At 32.1% G+C, this 18467-nt stretch overlaps 1 protein-coding gene across 2 annotated transcripts; it reads left to right on the plus strand.

Moving 5' to 3' along the window:
- Positions 1–7425: 7425 nt before the first annotated feature.
- Positions 7426–14196, plus strand: RasGAP1 (Ras GTPase activating protein 1). 2 transcript variants are annotated; one of them, XM_018462505.1, is made up of 15 exons: positions 7426–7516; positions 9718–9838; positions 9928–10197; positions 10305–10461; positions 10558–10745; positions 10830–11165; positions 11282–11483; positions 11571–11789; positions 11875–11999; positions 12101–12235; positions 12441–12482; positions 12585–12691; positions 12781–13024; positions 13110–13451; positions 13566–14196. In XM_018462505.1, the coding sequence occupies exons 1-15, from the start codon at positions 7462–7464 to the stop codon at positions 14119–14121; spliced, it is 3099 nt and encodes a 1032-aa protein (XP_018318007.1). In that variant the 5' UTR covers positions 7426–7461; the 3' UTR covers positions 14122–14196. The 2 variants fall into 2 exon arrangements, with proteins under 2 accessions (XP_018318007.1, XP_018318008.1); XM_018462506.1 differs by lacking the exon at positions 12441–12482.
- The last annotated feature ends 4271 nt before the right edge of the window (positions 14197–18467 follow it).

An 18467-nucleotide genomic window follows, 5' to 3' on the forward strand; every position in this document is an offset into this window, starting at 1 on the left:
CCAATCAAAACAATAGAAGCTAAAATCCCTTTGTTCTCATTGGTCAAATTTCAATCTTCGCTCTTGAATCTCAATCTTCAGCCTTAGGCCGGAATCAGACTAGGCATTGAAGATTGAGATTGAAATTTGACCAATTAAAACAATAGGAGCTAAAATTCCTTTACCCATTGATCAAATTTCAATCTTGTAATAGAACTCTAAAAATATAAGAGTTTTAAATCAACCAGTAATTAAGCGCCACTTACGGTCAAAGTCAGGTGTTGGAATAATATATCTATTATGTATTTGAATATATTTATCTCATTGCCGATTACTTTTCGGACAGCCATATATCTAAGATAAATTTATTTAAATACGTATTATTCCAACAACTTACTTTGTAAGTGGCGCTTCTCTTATTTACAATTAGTTGATTTATTCATATGACGGCCTTGTTTCTAACTTATTATTATTGTTTATAGGAATTTTAATTTTGATACCGAGTCTCTTTCAGTCGCATGATTCGTATTCAAATGTATAGATATACAAATATAATACATATATGTTTGCTGTTGCAATAGAGATTATTATTATTATTATTATATTGCACGCTATTGTACGAGAGACACCTTTTGACGGAAATGCTTTAGTCAAGGAAAACCTTCCTTCTTTCATAACGACAATGACATGGCCATTATAGGATGCGTCTGTTTTATTACGTCCGTGTACACTGTACACGTAACCGAGTGCTACCGGTTCTCGAGGAGAATAGAACGGGGGGCTGAAAATCGGAAATCCGACTTCTTTCTCCGGGATTATACCGTTTCCTGCCTCGAATCCCAATTCCCTACATCCGGCAGAGCGATTCTAATTCCCCAATACGTTAACACGAAGTGTACGCGACAGCGCGACGCCGCACAATGCTCCAATAAATAAACCTCTCTTTGAATCTTTCAATTAAAAAAAATTTTATTTTAATAAATAATCAATTTTACACATGTTTATAAAGTTTTCTGCAGATGGAATCGTTTTTTAACTATTATTAACTATTATTTCGGTGTTCTATACGTATATCGAGCTTCAAAAAAATCGGGTGCAGATTCATTCTTATAATCCTGAGAAAAAAACGTTATCAATTTTAATAAATATTTAGTTAAATATTGTCAACTAAACATTTATTTACAGTAAATAAATATTTGTTCAATAAAAAAATGATTATTAGATCAAATTAATAGTTCTTGTGTACCAAAATAAATATATTTAATAAATATTTGGTTAGCAGTATTCAACTAAATATTTATTAAAATTAATTATATTTTTTCTCAGTGTAGCTATATTTCTTTAAAGATATATGAAATCAGGTATTTGTATAATATAAAAAATGTTTTCTTAATTGAAAGACTCAATTTATAAAGCTATAAAATTAATAACAGATTTCTTCATACTTTGACATAAGAAAAATCGGCGTCTGACATTCCTTGAGATTTACTTGTCAGCTCTCTCATGTCAGACACATCACAGCTTTCTTCGCAGAGTGCACGCGTACTCCTACAATCAAATACGTTGGTTACGTATACTCGGTGTGCATTAGCGTACAATATGAAGAACTTGGTGTCTCCACCAATGTTCGAAAGAGACAAGAGATGCGGCACGCGACAATGTGATATTAAGAATCTGCTCTATCTAGAGCAAGAAGTAGACTCACTAAATCAGTCCATCAGTTAAGAAAGCGTGACGCGCGATACGTTGCACTCTTAGAAAACAGAGTTATTAATAAAGATTTCATCTTCTTCTCGGGATCTTTTTCTTCTGAGAAAAGTGCGGTGGGCGTTGCAACTGCATGGCACCGCTCTGAAGATCGGAAATTTATCGAGTCGAATACGTAAGGGTGCTCTCGGAGGTGCTCTCGCATCATTTTTCCGATAGTACGACAAGAAAAATAGTAAAAAGATGAAATGCGTAAAAGGAAAAAAATTTAGCCATCGTTGCGGCTCTCTATGTTATCATCAGGACTGAATGGCTGCGTTTAGCAGAAAATACAGCTTTGCATCTATTATTAAAAAAATTTTTTAATAATATAATTAACTCTTGCCCTTGAAGGAAAATAAAAATCGAAAGGTAAGTCGAAGGGTAAGGAAAAATGACAGTAACATAAACGAAGCTTCTAAGAAATAAAAAGAGGCGTTAATTCTTCTTTTACGATTCGTTGTCTCAATTGTCGCCTTCTAGAAGCTTCATTTTACGCCTCTGTTACTTTTCCCTTACGTTCGATTTACGATCTATATTTTCGCCAGAGTAGTTCATTGGATCTAACTGTATAAACCAGTCATATTAAAGAATATAACTGTCTTACGACAGTTGCAAAGCTGCATTCCTACCAGGGTCTCGTTCGTTTTGCAAAGAAAAGAAAGAAACAAATTTCTCGGAAGAATTAAGGAAAGAACGTTACGTTGATTACGGTTGGAATATATAAAATATGTAGTAGCACGTGCGATCTTTGGCACATGACGACGCGACGTATCGATCTCACCTTGGCCGATCGTCCGTCCCCTCGCATAGTTTTACGTTGTTCACGCTGAATGACACGAAACGATGCACGTGCTACATGCATTACGGCTCGGGGGACGCATGCGCGCTAAACGTAAACCGTACGCGACTGTCACTACCACGACTTCATTCATATTTTTTCCTCGTAACTGCTCCACCCGTTCCATTCACGCGCTCGTTTGATCGAGGCGTAGCGCGGCGTAACACAGCGCGCGAGTTGAATAGTCTTCGATTCGCCGCCGTTGATAAGTACACAAATCCACGTGTGTAAAAAGTGAATTCAATTATATATATGTGTTATTTAGCTTTCCGTGTAAAAATAATTTAACACGATACTATACGTTTAAACGTTGAAATTTTTATGCAGTATAATATTATTTTCACACGGAAAACTAATCACATACACATATTGAAGTCACTTTTTATATACAAAAGAATACGTATTATACGCAAGTAATAATTATTTGTTTCAAATATTTCAAAAGTTCATATATATATTCGTAAATTTTCAAAAATTCATATAAGTTTATCCTAAGCATTAAATTTATTTTTTTTTAATATATTCTGAATTTTCTAATAAGTTTGATATTTCAATCAACGATTATTAAATTAAAACAAATTCGATTTGCTTATTGGATAAAGTCGGTCCTTCGATAAATTTTATAATATTCTTCAAAAGAAAATAAATTCTTGTTTTGAGCATCAATAATGAATCTTTTTTAAATTTGTCTATTAAGTATATTTTAAGATTATTATAAAGGAAGTATTCTTTATTAACAATAATCGTTACTTAAAACAAAGAAAGTAAATTGAGTAATCATTTTTCTTAGCAATAGAATGATATTTTTCTGTATACACATTTGCAGCGTAATAGCTCCACATTTATGCGCAGCATAAATATGGTTTACCAATATATTTTTTTGTTCTCTCTCTCTCTCTCTCTCTCTATTTGCGTATTCTATAGTCTGCATCCTCTTGATCGAATAATAGTCGAGCGATAAAAAGCAGATCCACACGTAATTGCCATTTCATCTATTTTTATTCCATTAACTAACAGCTTTTTTCTTCCCTTTCTTCGTACGCGTATTATTATGCACATCACGCAGGGTGTCGTAATACGTAGGACGTGCTTCATTCATCTAATTAATTCCAGAAATTCTAATCTAACTTCGGAAATTTAAACGTCATATCCCGTCTCTTTTGGAATATTTTTTCGCGCGTGATGCACGGTTATCAAGTTAGCGTAACATACCGTACGTGTGCAGCGATCACGTAATATTCTGTCGCTAGAACGGAAGTATTATGCGAAGGACGTTACGTTATCATTCAAATGTAAGTGTTGCTAGTGCGTCCAAAAAAATTTGTTCAAGAAGCCCATTTCCGGTGATAAGGAGGAGAGTAATACTTGTACACTTACTTACGACGATGCGATTAGTTTTGATAAAGCGCCAAAGCGTCGTTAATAGCACGTTTTGAATAAATTCGTTACAAAAAAATGTACAGAGTGTATATTAAGTACAAAAGTTTTATAAGGGGATTTCTTATACAAATTCGAGACGAAAACTTCTGACCATTTGTCCGAAATGGTTTTAATTTCAAAGATACAGGGTGTCAAAGTTGAAGGAAAATTTTTTTTTTTTTTTTAATTTCGAAAACCACTCGAATTATTTTGATGAAACTTTATATATGTTTAAAGTTTCATCAAAGTAACTTTAATGGTTTTTGAAATTTTTGAAAAAACGAAATTAATGTCAACATTTACTAAAAATGTAAAAAACAAATTTTAAACATTTTCTGTTAAATAAAAATTGGAACAATTATGGAGTAAAATTAAGTTACGCGATCCAAGTTTTATTTACATATACAGATCATTGCGTAGAAATGCTTAGCAATAATGATGTACAGAAAGAAGTAATGAAGGAAAGACATAATTCTCTTTTATTTTTAAAAGACACAGACACGCGTCGCATCGCGGAAAAAGCGTTTGCACGCGTATGAGAAAATCTTTTGTGAAAGTCTCGCAAAAGTATATATGCGAAGCTAGCAACTCCGATGTTGCTGTCTGTCGTCATAAATCTTTATAATTAAGATCCAGATAGCGATATGTCGCCAAGAGTGGAAAACTTGGTATCACGTAAAAAAAAATATATTCGTTATACATTTTTGCACGTCATTAAATTATATAGTAATCGTCATGATCGTCGGTACGTTCATGGAGATTTCTACCCCGGCTGTAATTAATATGATTTCAATGTACTCGATACGATCGTAAGGAGATAGCGAATATTACCTTGCGCTCGTTCACACCGAGGTAACAAAGGAAAAAGGTAGCAAAATTCTTATTAGTTCACAAGCAACAATAAGCATTTCTCTTTCCTTACGACTTATCGATCCGCCAACTTCGTCGAGCGAGATATACTCGAAATCTTTCTTATAGAATTTTTTCTGTAAGAATTAATAATTTATATTGCAAAAAAATGTAACCGCGTACAGCTCACGTTATTTCTTTTCTCACGGTTTGCGAAAATGTCACTTTTCCAACTTGATGATATGCATTTCCATGTATCTGATGTGTGAAATTTTTTATTTCAGATCGGTACTTTTTGTTCCATATACTCTGTTACTGATAATTTTATGTGCGATAATTCTGGAAAAAAATATATAGGTATATGCGAAGACATGTAATATAGATACCTACTTGTATTAATAATACAAACAGAAAAATGAAAAGAAAGAAAGTGTGACAGAAAAAGAGAAAGAGAATTGAAGAAACGATGAATATACTAAAGAAAAAGAAGGAAGGGGGGGAGAGAGAGAGAGAGAGAGGAAGCGAGCCATTGCGCCATCAGGAAGTGGCTCACCACTTATACACGCATGTATAGTTAAGCGACGTAAACCAATACAGTTCCAAATGTGCGCGTGAGTACGTAACACTCTCGCTATACTTAATTTCGTGCATGAACAACAGATAAATCTGATGTATCAAAGATAAAAAAGGAATATGTATACATATAAAATTCCTTTTTATATATACATATATTTATATGTATAAAAAATAAATTAATAAGATACATAATAAAAAAATATCTTTTTCATATATATATATATATACATATATATATAAAAGAATCGAACATAAGATAGAGTGCGCACTTAAGATAAAGAGAGAAAGGGGGAGAAGAAAGAGAGAGAGAGAGAGAGACGAATGCTCGTATGAGCAGTGGGTTTAATCCTGCGCTCATATATGTCATGTGCTTACATCGCGAACGGCGAAGAGCGTGACGCGCGCGCTTTTATGTGTTAGTCACCCGGTACAAGCCAACCTCGTAACGAGTAGTTATCGTACCATGATGCACGCGATTGATCCATTGACGAATTGTTACACGAAAAAATAAACGGATGCGTTAAATTGGCAACAAATGTATATTTCTCTATCATATTATATAATTTCACTATATAAGCGACCTAATATAAATAATATGGAAAAACAGCAACGAGAGAGGAGGAAAGGAAAGATAAAATTAAATATTCTTGTAAATAAAATTCGAAGAACCAAAAAATTAATCCTTTCGTTCCTAAGAACTGTAGTAGTTTATTAAATTATTATTAAAAATTAGAGCGCAATACAGTTGATTATTATTGAATAATATACAATTAAATATATGTAATGTGGTAAAAATTATGCAATTTCAACTGTGACACGGTTTTTTTTGTTTCGCGTAGGAAGGGAATACATATACAGTTGAAAAAAATGATTCTTTCGGAAAAAGAGTAGAACATATATTTTATTTGTACCATTTGGGGCATATTTCATTTTGATTCCGATAAAAATTTATTCCGGTAGATTTATAAATTTAATCCAACTTTCGGATCAAGAATTTAGCTTTCCATATTATTGTTACATTTTAATTTTAATAGTTAATAGTTCCGATAAAAATTTATTCCGGTAGAGATTTATAAATTTAATCCAACTTTTGGATCAAGAATTTAGCTTTCCATATTGTTACATTTTAATTTTAATAGTTAATTAAAGCGATACTGTCGGTCATAACTGCTAATCATAACCGCTAAGATTAATTGTTAACTTTAACTCGTATTGTTCGCTAATAATAGAAATATATCTTACATCATCTTACGATACCGAAAACAAAAACTATGGTATAATACGTCACCACCTGCAAGCGATTTATATTGAGTGACGAGAATAAGAATAATCTATCATTACATCGGTATTATCGTACATTATTAATATCCTCTCGTAATAAAAAAAAAACAGGTTTTGCAATAATCGTCGCGTCGCGTATATATTACCTGCATTCATAGTTGCAGATTATCGATTCCATTCACGTAGTAAAATATGCGTATTCGGGTGAATGTCGATTGTCCTGAAGCGGGTTACATCAATAATATTTCCGCAACATGTATATAAATATTCCTGAGCAATACGGCGTAATTATAAAATTCGATAAGTACTCGCGAACGAATTCTACGTTCGCGAATGAAGCAGCGTACGTAGTAACGACGAAATGAACAACGTATGTAAGCGCGATAAGTCGCGAGAGCCTTAAAGCCACCTCGTGTTTCCGCACGTCTCCTTCACAGTCCACACGCGGTCTCTTTTTCATGTATTTGTAAAGCGCGAGCACAGACGCGCGACTCCGTAAGCTCGACAAGAACGGACGTAAGAAGGAAGTAATGGCCATAATGGCATCGCGTGATAACGGGAGGGGAGGGGATGCGAAGTCGGATAGTCAGATCCAGTCAGATGTAGCGTATCGAGGAAGGAGCACAGGCCAGCACAGGCTAGGCAGCGGGTAGGGCTAGGGTGGGGGCGCCGGGATCTGGCGTTACGGCCCTGACTTAGACCCATTCACAGAATGAACGAACCGCTTGCGTTTCGTTCGTGTAGTCACTCAGTAGTGTCATGGAGGTAACATGGCCGAGAAGACGCGCCTAGTCCGCGTTGAAGAGAGGCTAAGGATCAAAATCGGTAGGAGGATAGGCGTGCGGCGTTACCACGAGTGATTTACGAGCGTAAAGTACGACGCGTGTTGTCGGCCACGGCGATATCTCCGTGGATGTGGCCGCGATCGCGAACCGTTTTCCTCGCCGCCGCGCGCGTTCGGGATGTCACCTAATTCGACTCCCACGGCCGTATCCACCTTCTCTTCGAGGAGAGGCTCGAAATGGGCAACGAACGCCGGCCGACGATGCGTATCGGGCCTATCTACGAATCGATCGAGGACGACGTCTGATTTTCACGCGAAATTCGCTGGCAATCGACGCGTACATTCTCAACTCCCACGCGTCGTTGTCCTCCTACGCGCGCGCGCGCGCATGTGTGCGTGTGTGTGTATGTGTGTGTATGTGTGTGTATGCGCGTGCGTGCATGCGTGCGTAACTGCTGTGTATGCCGATCGTACGGCGAGAAGATTGTGCGATCGTGAAAAGACGTACTTACCGAAATTTTCGACGTCAGTCTTCGATCGGATGTTAAGTCTCGTCTTGCTTTCGCTCCCACGACATACGCGACGTGCGTTCCTATGAATGACTCGAATTGTCGTCGAGCTGTGGAGAAGCAGCTAGTACTTATAAGGGAAGTTTCACAACTGTCCGGAGCCGATTTGATTCTTCATGAAATTTGTTGTTAAACACGAAAATTTAAGAAATCCGTATTTTTTTATACCTAACTCATGTTACACCCCTTTGAAAAAAAAAAACGGTATTTCTATTTCGAGCCGAATATAAAAAAAATTTTTTGAACAAAAGTTGTACGATTTCAAGAGTACTTTAATGTTGTGAAGAAAAAAAATTAAAAAAAATTTTTTTTGTTAACAATTTAGAATTTTTTTTCTTCACAACATTTTGAAGTACTCTTGAAACCATACAACTTTTATTTAAAAAATTTTTTTGTATTTTTTATACTTCCGACGATATTCGGCTCGAAATAGAAATATCATTTTTTTTCAAAGGGGTGTTTCATCCCTTAAACATGAGTTAGCGTACGTATAAAAAAATACGTATCTCTTAGATTTTCGTATTTAACAACATATTTCATGGAGAATCAAATCGATTCCTGACAGTTATGAAACTTCCCTTGTTAGTAATGTATCAGCTTCTTTTTTTTTCCAGTCTTTCTCGTTAATCCTCCGTGACTTTCTATGAATTACCGAAATTACGATGCGACTCCTTCAGTAGTTTCAGTTGCATTCGAGAAATTATTTAATAAATAATGAACGACATTAATACGAGTATGCTTATAATGGCATTTGAAAAGTTTAAAATAAAATCAGGAGCTTGTCTTGGAAATGTCTAAACGAGACAAGAAATTTCGAAAAATTGTTATTGAAAATATATGTGGATGAAAATATAAAAGTGCAGTTTATTACATAATAATTATTGGAAATCAATTACTTGATAATTTAGTATTCAAGTTACTTTGCATGACATTTTTTTTTTATTCTATGTGCAATGTGTGATAATGTAAACAATATATTTTTCTAATAGCGATTCGGTTGTTCGCACTAGCGCGCATTGATGCATATCAAAGCCGTTGTACATTGATTTAATCAGAGTGTAAATGTGAAGCAAATATTTGAAAACATAAAATATATATTTTATCTAATAACACAATAAAGTGTATTGAAGATTTCGTGAATTAACTCGTTTCTATATTTATATTAAACATACGTTTTTAAAATTTGTGTACAATGGCTTTAATGTGTATCAATGCATATTCGAATTTACTATAATTCATCAATACTTTTCTTCGGTGTGAAATTATTAGATGAAATGATAAGAGAGAAAACTTACAATGACATGTGTGTTTAAATGCAATAATCTCTTTTTATCTTATGGTGAATTCGATCACTTGCACTACACTGGATTAAAGAATGCTTTATATAAAGTATCTAAATACAGTGGCATAATATAATTAACTTTAATTTTAAAGTAATACATGTATCTTAAATAATGTGACATCATTTTTAAGTATTTAATCATTTTAAATATTTATATTACATTTTACATTTAATTTTGCCAATTTTATGTATAGCAGTATTTAATAAGCACTAATACAATGTGCAAGTGATCGGATTCGCTTTTTCGAATTTATTCAAACTACGATTAAGATGTAATTCGAATATCTTCGAATTATTTCTCAAGCAATTAAGCTACCGATACTTTCCACAGGAGAAGCAAAGAACCTTCAAAGTCGAAGTCATGGATCTCCAGGTACACGAGATGTTTACTGCACCTTATCGCTGGATCAAGAGGAAATATTCAGAACGACAACTATGGAAAGAACTCTCAAGTAAGTCTGCTAAAATTTGTTTTATCTTGTGATATAATCCATAAATTAAAATAATTTCGGAATAAATGTTTTTTGTGCTTTTTGTACAGCCCGTTTTTTGGAGAGGAATTTCAATTTGAAGTGCCCAGAAAATTTCGTTACCTTGGTATTTATGTATATGATAGAGATAGACATTTAAAACAAGATAAAATTTTGGGAAAAGTAGCAATAAAAAGAGAAGATTTAGCTACATATCATAACAAAGAGCATTGGTTTCCTCTGAAACCAGTCGATGCTGACTCTGAGGTTCAAGGCAAGGCTCATTTAGAACTTGCTTTGCAACCTCAAGTTGAACACGCTCAGCCTAAACTTACAGTAAGGTGAGTAGTGACCAAATAGTATATATTGTATATATGTGCGCAACTATCTCGTATATAAAAAACTAGAATCTAGAATATTCAATAATATTTAATTATATGTATTGCAGAATAATAGAATGTAGTGAATTAACCATTAAAAATGGTAGCTGTGATCCCTTTGCAACTGTTACAGTCATTTATAGTAATGGTAAACAAATATCAAAACGCACAAAAGTTAAAAAGAAAACAGCATCTCCACGTTTTAATGAAACATTTGTATTTGAGGTAAGAAAATATATTATCTTTTCAGCTTATTCTCTTTGTATATATGTATTATACGTACATACAGAGTACATGAAATTGCTTTCTTTTATATTACAGCCAGAGTTAACCGAGACCAGAGACAAAGATGTCTCCCATTATTCTATTGAAGGAGCTGAAGTTGGAGAAGTAGTTGTTGGTTTGTGGCATGCATCTCCTGGTATGGGAGAGCAACCGGTGTTTCTTGGCGAGATCCGTGTAACGTTGAAAGGATTACAAAAACAACCAACTAGTACAACAACCGCATGGTATATATGCTTATGTTATCATTTTGTAGAGATCATGAATTTGCACGACAATCTGAATAAATTACATTATTTGATTTTATACAGGTATTTTTTACAACCTAGAGCAGCAAAACATCGTCCAAGTAAAATTTCAAGTAATTCAACACCACCTGGTACGTTACCAGGTTTGGGATCTTTACGTTTGAAGATTCACTATGTAGCCGATCACGTTTTCTCGTCTGAAATGTATGATAGATTGAAAAGTCTATTATTACAAAGCGTCAATGTTCAGCCGATAACGTCATCGGCTGTTTACATATTGGGTGAAATTGTAGCTAGTAAAATGGAAGCTGCACAACCATTAGTCCGAGTATTGGTGCATCATGGACAGTTGGTATCTGTAATGCGAGCACTTGCTAGTCATGAGATTTCTAAATTGACGTAAGTCAACTAATTATGTTATTTTAATTTAGATTTATAAAAATATCAATTGTTAGTCAATATTTATAATTGTATATTGTAATTATATATAATTTTTTATTTAATGACTATTTAAGTGACCCAACGACCATTTTTCGCGGTAATACCTTAGTGAGCAAGATGATGGACGAGGGCATGAGATTAGCAGGTCTTCATTATTTGCACAGTACTCTTAGACCTGCGATGGAACAAGTCTTTCTTGAAAAAAAACCATGTGAAATAGACCCAACTCGGGTAAAGGATGGCAATACAATAGAGACGAATTTAACGAATTTAAAGGTATTGAATCATAAATACTTGTCACGTACACGCGCGCGCGCGAGCATTTTTTCAGATTGAATGATATATTGCTATCTTTTTTTATAGGAATATGTTGAAAGAGTATTTATGGCAATAACAACATCGGGAGTAAGATGTCCGCCTTTAATGTGTGAAATGTTCTGGTGTTTGAGAGAGCTCGCTGCAACTCACTTTCCAAAAAACAAGGAAGTGAGATATTCGGTGATAAGTGGATTTATCTTTTTACGATTTTTTGCTCCTGCAATATTGGGTCCAAGATTATTTGATATCACTACTGAACAAATTGTAAATAACTGCTGAAATGATTATAAGAGAATATTTTATATATTTTAATGTAATAGTTGTAAATTTATCTTATATGTTATTATAGGATTCTCAGACCAATAGGACATTAACATTAATATCTAAGACGATTCAAAGTCTTGGGAATTTAGTATCTTGCAGAGGAGGCGCAGGCAGTGTATGCAAAGAAGAATACATGGAATGTGTATATAGGTAAGGTTGTGATAAATACTTTATATATAAAAAAGCCAAGATTTAGAGATAAATACAACAATCTGTTTTCGTTTTTATATGCATAATTTTTGTTTTTATAGAGAATTTTATACAGAAAGACATATACAAGCAGTAAAGCAATTTCTAGAATTAATATCGACCAGCAGTAATAGTAGCGGTATTACAAAGCAGCGTCCAATGATATTGCAAGAACAACCAGTTGTACTCAAAGAAGGGTACGTATACAGATATTTATTGTATTTCTCTTTCTCGCTTATCTCTTTATCAAAAATTCATAAACGCGCGTGCGCGTGCACCACAAAGAAAGGGGAAGAGGATTTAATAAATTATAATAAATGCTCTTTAAATGAGATTGTGTTACTTTAAAATTATAATATTCAGACTATATAAATTTCTAAAAACTTTGTCTATTTCTAATAGAATATACTTTCTCTTTATGCATACTACTGATTGTAACAAGAGGTTTGTATTATCGTATAACTTTATATTTATATGTATGTGTGTGTGTCTCTATTAAAATATAATCTTCATACAATAATATTTTAATTGTAATTTTTTTAATAGAGTAATGATTAAACGAGCACAAGGCAGAAAACGATTTGGTCGCAAGAATTTTAAGCAGAGATACTTTAGACTTACCACGCATGATTTGACATACTCTAAAACCAAAGGTGAATAATTTTTTATGATGTAAATATCTCTTTCTCTTAAGAAAAAATATACAAGAAAAACACAAAATTTTATGAAATATATTTTATAGGTAAAGAACCTTTGTGTAAGATACCATTAGAAGAAATTTTAGCAGTGGAAAGACTTCATGAAGATTCTTTCAAGATGAAAAACATGTTTCAAATTATTCAACCACAAAGAGCATTATATGTTCAAGCTGGTAATTGTGTAGAAGAAAAAGAATGGATTGACATTCTTACAAAAATATGTCAAACAAACAGTAATCGCTTAGAAAAGTATCATCCGAGTGCATACATCAATGGCCATTGGCTTTGGTGAGTAATAATAGTAAATATCAAGAAATATGTGTATATGTGTATTTCTATTCTAATTATGTATTTGTTTCTGCACAATATCTAGTTGTCGGGCAGTTGCTGAAGTTGCACCAGGATGTAGTCAAGTATCGCCAGGTGTAGAGGCTGGACTACGAATGGTCTTAGATCCGGATCGCGATTTGCAGAGAATACATTCGTTAATCTTTACAAATATGCCGCGTCTCGAGACATTGATGAATGCATGTGAATGCCAAGCAGTTTATGGCGCTAGCGATATGTGTGTTATTCCGGACGGTGGATCGCCTATTGAAGATGTACCTTCATGTTTCAAGACTTTAAACGCACTTAGAGAAGCTGCATACGCGTTGCAGCGTGAACATAGAGCCTATTTTAGAAAACTGGCACGAGACACCAAGTACGGCAGCAAGTATGTCATACACTCGATTGTTTTATCAGATGTAATTTAGATATCAAATGTAGTTTAGATTTTTGCTATTTAAAATATTTAACGAAATAATATTTGGGTATTTTACTCTTTTAGACAAGCTCCCATCGGTGATGACAACTACCTCCACTTAGCTAGTAGAGCAGGATTCGATAATCAGTTTACAAAGCGAATGTTCGAGTCGGACGGTATAAATCAACGATCCATAGAGACGGAACACTATGATACGGGATTCTCTAGAAAAATGGTCGAGAGTCAAAGATACGATGAAACATTGAGAAAGCGTCTTGATTCTGACTCCATTAATCGTAGGTATGAGAATGAAAATAACTTGTTGCGAGGATACGAAAATAAAAGTGATACTATCAGGAGTATCCAAAATGATCTCAGAAAATTCGATCATAGTTTAAATAATACATTAAGATCTGATAAATCGGAAAAAAACGCTAATGAAAATATGGAAAATAATAAAAGGCTAGACAGCACTAGTCTACTGACAGCAGATAGTATTAATTTATCAGGTACATTATCGCGGAAATTAGGAAATTATGACAACACTAGAATGCTGAGCGAATGTACATTGACAAGAAGATTGCAGGACGAGGTCCCTGACATATCTTGTAATTCGATGAGTGAGCGTGGCAATCATTAATTTATCTATGATGTACAAATATAAGTTGCACGTTCCTAGAAATTGAGAAAAAATTCCGAGAGACAGGAAAAAAGACGGGAGATTTTTACATTGGTCGTTTCTTTAAATTAAAAAAAACAGTACAATTCTCTAGCTACTTTTTTATCGCTATATATGTGTGTATATACATACATACTTATATACATAATATATACATATGTATGTACAATATGTACATAGGATTGTATACTAATATATGTACAATCTTTCTATTCTGTATAAATTAATGACTCCGCTGTTGACAGTTTTTTTCTGTTTGTGTATGCCTGCCTTTTAGAACGAATCGTTTTAATTAATCTCGTATCTGGATACTAGGTAAATACGAGAGAATTTTAACAATGTAATTTAACGTATCTTTTGATTTGTTACCATGTTGTGCAGAGAACGTAACATCTTGTCATCACAGAAATCTCTACTATTTATTGATTATTTATTTATTATCTCACCTCATTTCAATATATTGAAGATGTATGTGCATAAACATGACATTGGCTGTGTTATTGCACAACTTGTAATCTCATTCATTGAAAAATCGAGTTCTCGCCGATATAAAACACTCAACGTTAGTTTATGTAATATTATGTAATAGTTATTATTCTAGACTATAGAAAAATTACTGTAATTGAATACACAATTATCGTTATCTTTCACATATAATTCCATCAATTTTGAATACAATTCATTATAAATACATACATAAAATAAAAATAAAAAGGTTTATTAATGTTACAAATAGAATTGATTACAATTTGGTAGAGTTTCAAAACTTTTAAACAAACATATCTTTGCTGTAGCATAGCTTGCATAAATTCTTTTGTATTGTTGCTTGTAGAAATTTAATCGAATCATTATAGAGAAAGACATTTGATCGTGCAGGCACTAAATTCATTAAATTAATGTTTTTCATAAAAACCTAAACGAAAGTGAATTTTTTATTGCATTTATTATTTTGTAAATTCTTTTCTTTTATAAAATAGTTTGAAACTACATATATATATTTATTCAATAATACGTATCTCTCATTATCAACTCTTATATTCTATTAGTTATTTTAATATAGACTTTTATCTAAAAACAAAAATGTTAAACGTGCGGAAAAATGCTAGATCTGTTAATTTTTACTAGAAAAGAAATTATATAACAAATATAACAAAAAGATCTTGCACTCCCAAACTGTTGCTGAATATTACTACGTTAATAATTATTAACTATATTAATAACTGCGTTAATAAGTTTTGTTTTTATATATTATTTGTGTATTGTACGATACTATTATAATTATGTATTGAATGAATATTTGATCAATTTTCTGTGATAGAATATGTAATCAGCATTCGTAATAACTTTTAAGCTATCTTAGCTACAAATTTTCTATTTAAGATATATCATTTATAATTAATTTGAAATCTTTTTACATACTTCTTAGTGACACATTCGGCATTTATTAAAAGACTATATCTTTAATTGTATAACTACAATGATGATAATTATATTTTGCTATTTATAGCAAATTATGTTCTATTATAATTAATGAAAAAAAAATTAGGTCATGCAGTATACTTTTGTTACACTTGCATCAAGTTAAAATTAACTGTTTAAAAAAATTGTTAATTCTTTGAATCACAGATCATTCTCGATGTAAAGCAATTAATTAGTATAAAGATAAAACACACATATACTTAATGTAAAAAAGATTAGTTGCCTATAATTTTTTCAGAGCAATTCTGAAAAGTATTGACAATATTTGATTTTTGTTGCAATAAATTAAAATTATGTAAATAAAATGAGAGAGAGAGAGAGAGAGAGAGAGAATGCAAGAAAAACATAATGTATGTTTGTGAATGAGCCTAAAAGCGTTTCTTCATCTTCTGATAGAGCATGAAGAAAAATGTATTAAATATAAAAATATCTGTTTAGTTGAGGCTATATAAAGAGATAACTTTTATTATATATATATTCATATAACAATGATTTATAATGCATAAATAGAGTTGTGAAAACAACTAATCGAAAATTATACGTTTCGTGATGTGAAACTCGTATGTCAAATAGCTCTACAAGCCATACTAATATTACGACTATAATCCCTCCAGTAGAGAACTTTCTAGTAGAGAACAATTATAATAACACACAATAACAAGAAAATTGTTAAGGCAAAGGTATATAGTTATCGTTCAATTATATTATATAAATATTATACACAGTTTATAAACATTAGTTGTGTACAGAGTGTACAGAAATCTCTTTTCCACATGTAGGAAATAAATCTCCATTTAATCTTTTTATCTATTTGCTAGTTATAAGATTTAAGATAATTTAGTAAATCTGTAGATAAATCAAATTATTTATAAAATAGTTGAATTATCTAAATATATTGAGCGAGATTAAGATACTGTGTGTGAACTTAGTTTGAAAACGTAACATATCCATACAAGGCCTTTGTATATAGAATTTTTTCGTTATTTAGTGTAGAAAATATTATCGTTATATTATATAAATCGTTAAGTAAAACTGTTAGATGCAAATTAGCGAACAATTTTACATGATATTAGTTTATTATTATATAATATCGCGCGCGCGCGATTCTTTTCTTTATTGTACGATATAGAGAAATACAAGTATCATCTGCAAAATAAAATACGATCGAACCAATTAATGGGCTGCGTTTAGCAGAGAAAACATTAGTGAATGTTCAGTGATTCTTTAATACGGTTAGTTCTTGTCTTTAGTTTTTCACTGGATCTAACTGTAGGAACCAATAAAGAATCACTTAGCATTCATTGATCAGTTTTCTCTGCTGAACACAGCCAATATCACAAGTACACCTCGTACTTGAAGGAAAATGTAACTTAGTTTATATAATTGATTATTAAAGTCAATTGTTTATTTAAAATTGTTACAATCGCAATAAATTTTCATTGGAAGGATTTAATCTTGTATTCTCTTGTTTTCCGATAATATTAATTCTGCATTGCATTTTTTATTTACAAATTGAATATAACTTTCTTACGTATTAAGTAACATCAAATAATCAAGAAGTTTACAAGAACGCTTATGTTATCGTTTGTAATTAGAAAGCACTGTTATAGAATGTTTTATGTATTATTAAAAGCTTGAAAGTTGAAAAAAAATTCCATGATAAATTGTTACATACGATAGAAGATTCAAAGTTACAATTCATTTTCAAAAACTGCAATGAATACAATAAATTTGTCCCATTCTGCATATTTTCAAAAATTTGATGCAGGTATATGTGGTAATTCTACTTACGAACGGTATTATTTATATTAATTTTATATTAATAATTTAATATTTTTATATAATCTCTCTTGTTGTGTTCACCCAACTACTATATCTTGTAGAAAATCTTAGCATAGACTGTGCCTTAAAATCGATATCGTGGACTCAAGAATGTTTTCTCTTAAATCTACAGAGACCATTATGTACATGTATATTCATATACAATGTATACATATACGCATACGTGTACGTGTGTATGTATATGATGTATATACTAAACCCTCGTAGCAGAAATATCCTAAATATATCATTCGAATATCCTACAGGCATTGTGATATCTTTTGACTGTCCCTGTAATATAATTTGGACATTTCTGCTTATAGGGATATATAATACATTATTTAATTAAAATGAAAGAGAGAGAAAACTAATGTTCTGTAATACACTTTTTGTGTATTTTAATATTGTACATAAGTTTTTCCTGCAATAAACTAAACGTGTTCTTTTATGTACAATAACTAACGCATTTTTATGCGTTCGCGTCAACACATCCATTTGGAGTCATGTAACGATCTTTTGTAATTAATACATTCAAATTCTTTACAATGATTGGAAAAGTTGAGATGCTATTGGACAATAACGATATATGAAATAAGAATTTCTTTTCAATTTGGAATTATTTGAATGAAAAAAGTGTGAAAAACAATTTTACATGTATACAATTTTTTATAAAAATTCAATAAGATTTTTCTATAAATGAAATAATTTATGTGTATAAAATAATTGCTTTCGTAATTTTGAGAATCGTAAAGGCTATTCGAAATAATTTTTGGTTGCATCGATTGTCAGTCGATAACATCGAAAAAATATCTTTTATATTAATTGCATCTACTCTACAAATTTGATTTTTTTTTTAAACGATCTACGAAAATATATGGCAACAAGTTATTAAACAATCAATATTCGTGAACGAAAAGAATTAACTGTATCGTAATTAAAGAATGTAATGCGAAATATATCTTTTTAATTATAAAATTAAATTTTTGATAAAGAGCGAGATCTGATAA

This window comes from Mycetomoellerius zeteki, unplaced genomic scaffold, assembly GCF_001594055.1.
Source record: "Mycetomoellerius zeteki isolate Tzet28-1 unplaced genomic scaffold, Tzet1.0 scaffold145, whole genome shotgun sequence".
NCBI classification, from domain to species: domain Eukaryota; kingdom Metazoa; phylum Arthropoda; class Insecta; order Hymenoptera; family Formicidae; genus Mycetomoellerius; species Mycetomoellerius zeteki.

What these genes read in the sequence shown, in the direction of transcription:
- RasGAP1 (XM_018462505.1), top strand. Translation starts at nt 7,462, where the DNA reads ATGGCCGAGAAGACGCGCCTAGTCCGCGTTGAAGAGAGGCTAAGGATC. An exon ending in ATGAAACATTTGTATTTGAG is followed by an intron (nt 10,462 to 10,557) that starts GTAAGAAAATAT and finishes TTTATATTACAG; the next exon opens with CCAGAGTTAACCGAGACCAG. An exon ending in ATCAATGGCCATTGGCTTTG is followed by an intron (nt 13,025 to 13,109) that starts GTGAGTAATAAT and finishes CACAATATCTAG; the next exon opens with TTGTCGGGCAGTTGCTGAAG.